Here is a 12,467-nt window from a genome sequence, read left to right on the forward strand (position 1 = left end):
TGGACTCCAACATCTTCCCAACCACAGATATTAGGCTAACTGGTCTGTAGTTTCCTGCTTTTTGTCTGCCTCCTTTTTTAAATAGGGGCATTACATTTGCAGTTTTCCAATCTGCTGGGACCTCCCCAGAATCCAGGGAATTTTGGTAAATTACAACCAATGCATCCACTATCCCTGCTGCTACTTCTCTTAAGACCCTAGGATGCAAGCCATCATGTCCAGGGGATTTATCCGACTTTAGTCCCATTATCTTACTGAGTACCACCTCCTTAGTGATTGTGATTGTGTTAAGTTCCTTCCCCGCCTATAGCCCCTTGACTATCCACTGCTGGAATATTTTTAGTGTCCTCTACCGTAAAGACTGATACAAAATATTTGTTCAGAGTTTCTGTCATCTCCATGTTCCCCATTACTAATTCCCCGGTCTCGTCCTCTAAGGGACCAACATTTACTCAAGCCACTCTTTTCCTTTTTATATACCTATAGAAACTCTTGCTATCTGTTTTTATATTTTGTGCTAGTTTACTTTCATAGTCTATCTTCCCTTTCTTAATCATCTTTTTAATCATTCTTTGTTGACTTTTAAACGCTTCCCAATCTTCTGCCCTCCCACTAGTTTTGGCCACATTGTATGCCCTTGTTTTTAATTGGATACCGTCCTTTATTTCTGTAGTTAGCCATGGATGGCTATCTTTTCTCTTATGCCCTTTCCTCCTCACTGGAATATATTTTTCTTGAGAGTTATGAAATATCTCCTTAAATGTACACCACTGTTCATCAACCGTCCTACACTTTAATCTATTTTCCCAGTCCACTTTAGCCAACTCAGCCCTCATACCTTCATAGTCTCCTTTATTTAAGCTTAGTACACTGGTTAGAGATCCAACTTTCTCACCCTCCGTCTGAATTTGAAATTCAATCATGCTATGATCACTCATTCCAAGGGGATCCTTTACGAGGAGATTGTTTATTAATCCTGTCTCATTACACAGGACCTGATCTAAGATAGCCTGCCCCCTCGTTGGTTCCGTTGCATACTGCTCAAGAAACCACTTCTGGCGGAGGTGGGACCTGTACAAGCCGGATGGGTTGCACCTCAACAGAGCCGGGACCAATATCCTTGCAGGGGGGTTTGCTAGTGCTGTTGGGGAGGGTTTAAACTAGCTTGGCAGGGGGATGGGAACCTGAAAATAGATTCAGTAGGGAGGGGAGTAAAGCTGGAATTAGAAAGCAAAAATAAAGAAAGTGAGTTTGAAGGAGAGAGGAAACAAGCAGGAAAAAAGGGTAAAACAAATTTAAATGCTCTTTGTCTAAATGCATGTAGCATTCGTAACAAAATAGATGAGTTGACGGCACAAATAGATAAAATGGGTATGATCTGATAGCCATTACAGAGACGTGGTTGCAAGGTGACCAGGACTGGGAACTAAATATTCAGGGGCACTTGACAATTCGGAAGGACAGACTGAAAGGAAAAGGAGGTGGGGTAGCTCTGTTGAAAAAGGATGGAATCACTGCAATAGTAAGAAATGATATTGGCTCAAATGATCAGGAAACAGTTTGGGTGGAGCTAAGGAATAATAAGGGGAAAAAGTCACTGGTGGGTGTAGTCTCATCATAGGCAGTCCCTTGGAATCAAGGAAGACTTGCTTCCACTGTAAAAATGAGTTCTTAGGTGACTGAACAGTCCAATACAGGAAACACAGTCCCTGTCACAGATGGAACAGACAGTCATTGAGAGAAAGGGTGGGTGGGACTGGTTTGCCGCACGCTCTTTCCGCTGCCTGTGCTTGATTTCTGCATGCTCTCAGCGATGAGCCTCGAGGTGCTCAGCGCCCTCCCGGACGCACTTCCTCCACTTAGGGCAGTCTTTGGCCAGGAGCTCCCAGGTGTCGGTGGGGATGTTGCACTTTATCAGGGAGGCTTTGAGGGTGTCCTTGTAACGTTTCCTTTGCCCACCTTTGGCTCGTTTGCCGTGAAGGAGTTCCGAGTCTCGTGTCTGGCATGCGAACAACGTAGCCTGCCCAGCAGAACTGATGGTCAGTGCTTCAATGCTGGGGATGTTGGCCTAGTCGAGGGCGCTAATGTTGGTGCACCTGTCCTCCCAAGGGATTTGCAGGATCTTGCGTTTGGTGGTATTTCTCCAGTGACTTGAGGTATCTACTGTACATGGTCCATGTCTCTAAGCCATACAGGAGGGCAGATATTACTACAGCCCTGTAGACCTTGAGCTTGGTGGCAGATTTGAGCGCACTTCCTCATGCGGCCAAAGGCGGTGTTGAATCTCGTCGTCAGTGTCTGCCCTTGTTGTTAAGAGGCTCCCGAGGTATGGGAAATGGTCCACATTGTCCAGGACCGCGCCGTGGATCTTGATGACTGGGGGGCAGTGCTGTGCGGCGGGGACAGGTTGATGGAGGACCTTTGTCTTACAAATGTTTAGTGTAAGGCCCATGCTTTCGTACGCCTCAGTGAATATGTTGACTATAACTTGGAGTTCAGCCTCTGTATGTGCACAGACACAGGTGTTATCCGCGTACTGTAGCTTGACGATAGAGGTCGGGGTGGTCTTGGACCCAGCCTGGAGATGGCGAAGGTTGAACAGGTTCCCACTGGTTCTGTAGTTTAGTTCCACTCCAGCGGGGAGCTTGTTGAGTGTGAGGTGAAGCATGGCAGCGAAGAAGATTGAGAAGAGGGTTGGCGTGATGACGCAGCCCTGCTTGACCCCGGTCCGGACATGGATTGGGTCTGTAATGGATCCGTTGGTAAGGATCATGGCTTGCATGTCGTTGTGGAGCAGGCGGAGGATGGTGACGAACTTTTGGGTGCATCCGAAACGGAGGAGGATACTCCATAGACCCTCGCGATTGACAGTGTCAAAGGCCTTTGTGAAGGCCATGTACAAGGGTTGGTGCTGTTCCCTGCATTTTTCCTGCAGCTGTCACGCTGTAAAATTCATGTCCATTGTACCCCGTAGTGGACAAATCTGCACTGAGACTCCGGAAAGAGCTCCTCAGCCACAGGGAGAAGACGGTTGAGGAGGACTCTAGCGACGACTTTCCCAGTGGCTGATAGCAGGGAGATTCCTCTGTAGTTGCCGCAGTCGGACTTGTCCCCTTTTTTAAAGATGGTCACGATCACTGCATCTCTGAGATCTCCCGGCATGCTCTCCTCCCTCCAGATGAGAGAGATGAGGTCATGCATTCGCGCCAACATTGCCTCTCCGCCATACTTCAGTGCCCCCGCTCCCGTAGCCTTGTTGTTCTTAAGCTGTCTTATGGATTTTTCTATCTCGTGCAGTGTTGGGGTTTCAGTGAGGTGGTGGCGGGTAGTATGCTGCGGGATGGAGTCGAGAACACTCGAGTCAAAGGCGGAGTCTCGTTTGAGGAGATCTTCGAAGTGCTCCTTCCAGCAGGCCCTGACTGCCTCGGTGTCCTTGATGAGTGTTTCCCCGTTCTTGGCCAGCAGTGGGATGGGGCCTTGGGGGTTTGGGGCGTAGGTGTTCTATAGGCCCCCTAACAGTAGCAACTCTGTTGGTCGGAGTATAAAGCAGGAAATAGTGGAGACATGTAAAAAGGGAACAGCAATAATCACAGGTGATTTTAACCTCCACATTGATTGGACAAATCAAATTGGTCAGGCTAGCCTTGAGGAAGAGTTCATAGAGTGCATAAGGGACGGATTCCTTGAGCAGTATGTAATGGAACCAACCAGGGGGCAGGCTATCTTAGATCTGGTCCTTGGCAAAAGAGAGCAGCAATCAGGATGGATAGAGCTACAGGTCAGGGCTGGAGGGGGCCAGGGATCAGTGTTTGTTGGGGGTTGGTTGCCAATCACAACGAGAGGGAGCTAGGGATCGAGACTTGGGTAATGGGAGGTTGCCGATTGCATCGGCGTAAGAGCGAGGCCGCGATCGGCAGAGGGGAGACAGCAGCCTTCCTTGAGGGTCCCAGTGGAGTACTCCTGGCCCACTAGCAGTGCTGTAAGGGGCACTTCTTGAGCCGGTAGCTCCCACCTCCCATTTGCTGCCGGGTTTTCCAAGCTCTGGGATACCCAGCTGGCAACTGTTAAATTTAATTCAGGCTCCCAACTGCACTGTGGAAGCTTAATTTAAATATGTTAATGAAATGTCCCACCTCTCAAGCCTATCAGCCGGTATAAAAATGGCAGCAGGCGCTTCGATGGTGGGTTGGGGGCGCGTTCCTGGTTTTTAAATTTTTAACCAATCCCCGCCCCTGATCCTCTCTCACCTGTTGCGGGGTGCGGAGGGGAGGGGGCGGGAGTTATTATCGAAGACTAGGTTTCAGCTCCGATTCAGGCCAACAATGGGTTGCTCCACATCTACCCATCAACAAACAATGAGCTGCAGTCCTATGTCCCCAAAGTGACCTTTCGAAAGTTAAAATTTCTGATATAGCAAAAACAAAATCTGTGGAATGAGCAGGAATGAACAGTTTGCCTGCTGTTACTTTTCTATTGATGTGACCTTGCCAAAGAGAAATAGGGTGAAGCAAAAACTGAGTGCGGGGGAGGAAACTAGTTGGTTAAATTTACATTTTTGGGAAACCCATTCCTTAAAGTGAAAGCTGTAGATCTGATACTGAGCTATAAAAAGTGCTTCGTTTTTAGACTGGCTTGGCTTCATTAGACAGGACAGCAATACAATTTACACAGTATGTGTTTACTGACATTACTGCAGTGACTACACTTCAAAGTACTTAATTGGCTGTAAAACACTTTGGGACATCCTGAGGTCAGGAAATGTGCTATGCAAATGCAAGTCTTTCCAACGGTCCAGAAAGGACAATTACAGAACTTACGATCGTTTTACCACCATGTGTTATTGTTTAATAAATCGCTCTAAAATGTGTTACCTGAAAGAAAAGTTCAAATAATTTCTTACCTGTAATTGAACAGTACACTATATGTGGAGCAACCTCCCTTATGTCTACATATCCAAGGCCCATTTCTGCTAGTTTTCCAGGAACATAATTTTCAATCAGCACATCACAAACATATGCCAGCTGTAAGATACAAATCAAAGACAGATTTTGTAATTTATTACAGATTTTATCTATAAAAACACACACATTACATTGGAATAATGATAGGGAGATGCACACTTGGAATAAATACAAAATGGAACTGCATCGGCATCAGTCAGCATTTAACCTCTAAACCACTGGGCTAAGCATTAGCTGTGCTAATGATACAAAGCTGGGTTTGGATTCTAACAATTTTCACATTTCCTTTCCTCTGTTTCAGTGACTGCATTTCCATTGTTTAATAATAAACCATAGCTAAGACTAGGTTAGTCACATATATAAAGCAGGATAGTGGACACAGATAATATCAAACCAAGAACATAGCTGGAGTGACTTACAACTCTCAGGATTAGTTCAGAGTCTACCCCTGATAATTCAAATTTGTTTCATGAATTATTGGATCCTGCAAATTCAGTTTGCGCTGAAAAAGCCTCCTTGCCAATTTAATGCAATTGCTTAGTTCGAATTACGAGACAATTCAAACTTCTTTGGATGAAAAGAAAACAATTTGAATATCATGAGTGGACTGTATCACGTTAAATTCATCCAATATCTTGGTGGATTTATCTTCAAAATGTTTTTTTACTGTAACTATCTCAGTGCTATTAGATAGTGAAAACAATGACACAGAGTATTGGACTGAGCTGGAACTGTCTAGAACAGGTGATGGGACTTGCAATTAAATTACTTTTAACAAATTACAGGAACACTTACGACCTTGAAGTAGAATAAATCCCTGAGATATTTTTACCAGCACAATGTTATCACCATTCATACAGAACTAAAACAGTGCTGCCCATTAGAAATTGCTGTCTAGCCATAGACGTAAGGCTCAAGTTTCGGCCTGAGTTGCTCCTATTTTTTTGGAGTAACTAGTTTAGAATGGAGCATCTTAGAAATTGCAATTCTCCGCATTTAGTTTGCTCCAGTTCTAGTCAGTTAGAATATTCATTTTAGAACAGATTTTTTTTTCAAAAAAGGGCGTGTCCAGCCACTTACACCTGTTTTGCAAGTTTAGGCAGCGAAAACTTACTCCAAACTAACTTAGAATGGAGTAAGTGTAGATTTTTGTACGTTCAGAAAAACCTTGCCTACACTTATAAATCAGGCTTAGGGAACGAGAGATGGAGGGGTTTACAAACATTAAACACTTCACTTTTACAAATAAATCATCAATAATAAATGATAACTAAATCAATAAATGAATACATGAATAAATCAAATCAAAAAAACGTTTAAAAATAAAATATTAAAAAAAATAATCAATAAATAAAAAATTATTTCTACTCACCTACTGCAGCACCGGAAGACACAGATAGCCTTCCGGAAATACTAGGGGTTCGAGGGTCTAGTGAAAAGGAGGAACTGAAGTAAATCCTTATTAGTCAGGAAATTGTGTTAGGGAAATTGATGGGATTGAAAGCCGATAAATCCCCAGGGCCTGATCGGTTGCATCCCAGAGGAAGTGGCCTGAGAAATAGTGGATGCATTAGTGATCATTTTCCAGCATTCTATTGACTTTGGATCAATTCCTATGGACTGGAGGGTAGCTAATGTAACACCACTTTTTTTTTTAAAAGAGGGAGAGAAAACAGGGAATTATAGACCGGTTAGCCAGACATCGGTGGTGGGGCAAATGTTGGAATCAATTAAAGATGAAATAGCAGCGCATTTGGAAATCAGTGACAGGATCGGTCCTAGTCAGCATGGATTTATGAAAGGGAAATCATGCTTGACAAATCTAGAATTTTTTGAGGATGTAACTAGTAGAGTGGACAAAGGAGAACCAGTGGATGTGGTGTATTTGGACTTTGAAAAGGCTTTTGACAAGGTCCCACACAAGAGATTAGTGTGCAAAATTAAAGCACATGGTATTGGGGGTAATGTACTGACGTGGATAGACAACTGGTTGGCAGACAGGAAGCAGAAAGTCGGAATAAACGGGTCCTTTTCAGAATGACAGGCAGTGACCAGTGGGGTGCCTCAGGGTTCAGTGCTGGGACCCCAGCTATTTACAATATACATCAATGATTTAGATGAAGGAATTAAATGTAATAACTCCAAGTTTGCAGATGACACTAAGCTGAGTGGCGGTGTGAGCTGTGAGGAGGATGCTAAGAGGCTGCAGGGAGATTTGGACAGGTTAGGTGAGTAGGCAAATGCATGGCAGATGCAGTATAATGTGGATAAATGTGAGGTTATCCACTTTAGTGGCAAAAACAGAAAGACAGAATATTATCTGAATGGTGACAGATTAGGAAAAGGGGAGGGGCAACGAGACCTGGGTGTCATGGTACATCAGTCATTGAAGTTTAGCATGCAGGTACAGCAGGCGGTGAAGAAGGCAAATGGCATGTTGGCCTTCATAGCTAGAGGATTTGAGTATAGGAGAAGGGAGGTCTTAGTGCAGTTGTACAGAGCCTTGGTGAGGCCACACCTGGAATATTGTGTTCAGTTTTGGTCTCCTAATCTGAGGAAGGATGTTCTTGCTATTGAGGGAGTACAGCGAAGGTTCACCATATTGATTCCCGGGATGGCAGGACTGACATATGAGGAGAGACTGGATCAACTGGGCTTGTATCCACTGAAGTTTAGAAGAAGGAGAGGGGATCCCATAGAAACATATAAAATTCTGATTGGATTGGACAGGTTAGAGGCAGGAAGAATGTTCCGTTGCTGGGAAGTTCCAGAACCAGGGGTCACAGACTAAGAATAAGGGGTAAGCCATTTAGGACTGAGATGAGGAGAAACTTCTTCACTCAGAGAGTGGTTAGTCTGTGGAATTCTCTACCACTTGATCCGATTGCTTGTCATGAATTCCTTGAATTCAGCACTGGTGAAACACGGCCCATTGTCGCTGACTAGGACATTAGGCAGGCCGTGCGTGGCAAACATGGCTCGTAGGCTTTCGATAGTGGCCGTGGACGTGCTTACAGACATTATTGCACATTCAATCCATTTTGAATAAGCATCCACGACAACCAAGAACATTTTGCCTAGAAATGGGCCCGCATAGTCCACGTTTATCCTCGGCCATGGTTTGGAGGGCCACGACCACAAACTTAGTGGTGCCTCTCTGGGTACATTGCTCAGCTGAGAGCAAGTGTTGCACTGGCGCACGTATAACTCTAAATCTGAGTCGGTGCCAGGCCACCACACATGGGATATGGCTATGGCTTTCATCATTACAATGCCTGGGTGGGTGTTGTGTTGCTCACAAATGAAAGTTTCTCTGCCTTTCTTGTGCAGGACCACGCAATTATCCCACAACAGACAATCCGTCTGCAAGGATATTTCGTCTTTGCGCTTCATCGCCTCCTGCATCGCCGCTGGGACACTGGACCAGCTCCCATGGAGGACACAGTTTTTTACCAAGTACAGTAAAGGATCTTGGCTGGTCCAGCTCCTGATCTGGCAGGCCGTAACGGGTGACTTTTTGTTTTCGAATGCATCCATTACCATGAGCAAGTCCGCAGGCTGTGCCATTTCCACCCCGGTGGTGGGCAATGGTAGCCGACTGAGAGCATCAGCGTAGTTCTCTGTGTCCGGTCTGTGGCGAATTACATAGTTGTATGCCGACAGCATGAGTGCCCATCTTTAGATGTGAGCAGAGGCATTGGTGTTAATTCCTTTGCTCTCAGAGAACAGCGATATGAGCGACTTGTGGTCAGTTTCAAGCTCAAACTTGAGGCCAAACAAGCACAGGTGCATTTTTTTTTACTCCATAAACGCCGCCAGAACCTCTTTTTCAATCATGCTGTAGGCCCTTTCGGCCTTGGACAGACTCCTGGACGCATAAGCGACCGGTTACAAAATCCCCGATTCATTAGCCTGTTGTAACACATACCCGACCCGTATGACGATGCATTGCAAGCTAGCACTAATCATTTACAAGGGTTATATAGGACAAGCAGTTTGTTTGAACACAACAGATTTCTGGCTTTCTCAAAGGCAGCCTCTTGTGAATTTCCCCATACCCAGTCGTCTTCCTTGCGCAATAGCACATGTAGGGATTCTAGCAGGGTGTTTAATCTGGGTAGGAAATAACCAAAATAGTTGAGGAATCCCAGGAATGACCGCAGCTCCGTCACGTTCTGTGATCGCGGCACGTTCTTGATGGCCTCCGTCTTGGCATCGGTGGGTCTGATGCCGTCTGCTGCGATTCTTCTTCCCAAGAACTCGACGTCCGGCGCCAGGAAAACACACTTCGAGCATTTCAACCCGAGTCCCACGCGATCCAACCGACTAAGAACCTCTTCCAGATTCTTCAAGTGAGCAATGGTGTCCCGACCTGTAACCAGTATGTCGTCCTGGAAAACCACGGTGCGAGGAACCGACTTTCGCAGGCTCTCCATGTTCCATGAAGATTGCCGCGGACGACCGAATCCCGAACGGGCATCTGTTGTAGATGAACAGATCTTTGTGCGTGTTGATGCAGGTGAGGCCTTTCGAAGATTCCTCCAGCTCCTGCGTCATGTAGGCCGAGGTCAGGTCCAATTTGGTGAACGTCTTTCCTCCAACCAGGGTCGCAAATAGGTCATCTGCCTTGGGTAGCGGGTACTGGTCCTGCAGCGAAAAACGGTTAATCGTTACTTTATAGTCCCCACAAATTCTGACCATGCCGTTACCTTTAAGTACCGGGACAATCGGACTGGCCCACTCGTTGAATTCCACCGGCGCGATGATGCCTTCTCGCTGCAGCCTGTCTAGCTCAATTTCCACTTTCTCACGCATCATATATGGTACCGCCCATGCCTTGTAAAGGATGGGTCGTGTACCGGGAACCAAATGGATCTGCACTTTCGCCCCCGAGAAGCTTCCAATGCCTGGCTCAAACAACGATGGAAATCTGCTCAGAACCTGGGCACATGAGGCGTCGTCAACGGACGAAAGCGCTCGGATGTCGTCCCAGTTCCAGCGGATTTTTCCCAGCCAGCTTCTGCCAAACAGTGTGGGACCATCCCCTGGCACGATCCACAGTGGGAGTTTGTGCACTGCTGCATCATAGGAGACTTTGACTTCTGCACTGCCAATTACAGGGATCAGTTCCTTGGTGTAAGTTCTTAGTTTGGCGTGAATGAGCTGAGCTTGAGCCTGTATGTCTTGTTGCACCACAGCCTGTCGAAGGCCTTTTTGCTCATTATGGACTGACTCGCACCCGTGTCCAGTTCCATGGATACTGGAATGCCGTTCAGTTCAACTTTCAACATTATTGGTGGGCATTTCGTGGTGAATGTGTGTACCCCATACACTATTGCCTCCTCGGTACGAGTCTTCAATTCAGCCTGATTCACAGTGGATCGATCTTCCTCTGCAACGTGGTGGTTTGCAGGGTTTGCAGCTCGCCTGCACATTCGCTGCAGGTGTCCCATTGTTCTGCAGCCATTACACGCATAGTGCTTGAAGCGGGATTGATGGGCCCGATGATCACTTCCATAGCATCAACAAGGTGTTAACTGCCTCGCATTAATGATTGATGGCGGAATCTGGGTCATCTGAGGTCGTGCAGCAGCAACCGGCATGTACGTTCTGCCATGTATATTCCTGCTCGAAAACGACGTTACTTTATGCACAGTACTGGCCAAAACCTCTTTACTCTGCGAAATCTGTTTGGTGTTGTCGCTGGTGGACATAAATGCCTGGGCTATCGTTATGGCTTTGGTTAGATTCGGAGTTTCAACAGTCAACAGTTTGCGAAGGATTACCTCATGGCCAATGCCCAGTACAAAAAAGTCTCTCAGCACTTGTTCTAGGAATCCCTCAAATTCGCAATGTCCTGCAAGGCGCCTTAGTTCGGCGACATAGCTCGCCACTTCCTGGCCCTCCGACCGTTGACACTTGTAGAACCGATACCTCGCCATCAAAACGCTTTCCTTAGGATTTAGGTGCTCCCGGACCAGCGTACACAATTCTTCATAGGATTTAGTTGTTGGTTTTACCAGAGCTAGAAGATTCTTCATGAGGCCATAGGTTGTTGCCCCACAGACAGTGAGGAGGATCGCCCTTCACTTGGCAGCTCGTCCCCTTCCAGCTCTTGGCCATGAAGTATTGGTCGAGTCTCTCCACGAAGGCCTCCCAATCGTCCCCTTCTGAGAATTTCTCCAGGATACCAACTGTTCTTTGCATTTTTGCACGGTTGTTCGTTATCTCGTCGCCAATTAATATGCTCATAATAAAGGGCGAAGCTGAGTACTGTGAACAATGAGTAAGTGTGACCTTAGCTCCTTTAATAAGACTCCAGAGTGCAGGTACCTCGTGGGTGGCCTGCTTATATACTGTGCTCCCAAGGGATGCTGGGATTCCTTGGGACTCCAACAGGTAGGCCCTCTGGTGGTGGTGTGATACAGGTTGCAAAGGGTTAAATACATAACATTAGTGATATGTTTCCTGTAAATTAATGATTTAACGATTGACATCTTGAGCCAATGTGTTTAAATTTGATGGGAGAATTTGTTAAAAAGACCACATGCCACAACAGACTGAATTTAGAATTAAAAAAATAGGATGAAGGTTTACTTTCACTCCATCTCAAGATCACCACAAGCCACAAGGCCCAAGACACATGAAAGGAAATTAGGAATGCAGTCACTGGTTGGATTTTATACCAGCCAAACAAGTCACGCTCAAGTTAACTACATTCTTGAATGCATTTTCTTTCTTTTGACATTATACCCACAGCTCTAATACAAGGTTCTACCCTGGTCTTCAAAACACGCATGACTTCTATGGAGCTTGCAAAAATTCCACTGACACACAAAGTGGAAACCTTGTTTTGCCAGGACCTGCAATACAATGTTGCTCTAATCTCGAAAATAAATTGAAATAGTGCAGCCTCCAATTTCCACCACTAGATGGGAGTCTCGAGCACAGTGGTGTCCAAGCTTTTGCACACATGGGCAACTTGACTACTATGGAGCCTCCAGGGTCATATCTAAGTTGAAATCTATGCTCCCAATAATTTTCAGACATTTCAAGCTGCTGATCCGAACAGATCTTGGTGTCCCAGAGTCCTGGCCAATATTCATCACTCAAACAACACCAACAAAACAAATTATCCAGTAATTTATCTCATTGCTGTTTGTAGGACATTGCTGCGTGTAAATTTCTGCCACACCTCCCTACATTACAACAGTGACTGCACTGTAAAAGTGCTTCATTGGCTGTGAAGCGCTTTGGGGCAACCTGAGGTTGTGAAAGGCAGTGTATAAATGCAAGTTCTTCTTTCTAATTTAGGATTTTTCCACAACTGAGGCAACAGCCCTTTCCAAGCCTCCAGGCTCATGAAATTAAACCAGGACAACCAGCAAATAAGAAATGTAGACGCCACATAGAACCACAATAGCCTGGGTTCAAGGATCATATTGCCATGGCTCTTAGGCAACATTTGATCTATGGTTGTAGTTTCGACACCCCTTCTCTAGCTTT

At 45.8% G+C, this 12,467-nt stretch overlaps 1 protein-coding gene across 5 annotated transcripts in view; it reads right to left on the minus strand.

The window, feature by feature from the left end:
• Nucleotides 1-12,467, minus strand: part of sugct (succinyl-CoA:glutarate-CoA transferase) — a 720,871-nt gene that overhangs the window by 665,824 nt on the left and 42,580 nt on the right. For all 5 annotated transcript variants that reach the window (XM_070890193.1, XM_070890206.1, XM_070890201.1 and 2 more), the window contains exon 5: nt 4,901-5,021. In XM_070890193.1, the coding sequence (XP_070746294.1) occupies nt 4,901-5,021 (121 nt within the window). The remainder of the gene's footprint in view (nt 1-4,900; nt 5,022-12,467) is intronic.

Source organism: Pristiophorus japonicus, chromosome 1 (assembly GCF_044704955.1).
Source record: "Pristiophorus japonicus isolate sPriJap1 chromosome 1, sPriJap1.hap1, whole genome shotgun sequence".
NCBI classification, from domain to species: Eukaryota; Metazoa; Chordata; class Chondrichthyes; family Pristiophoridae; genus Pristiophorus; species Pristiophorus japonicus.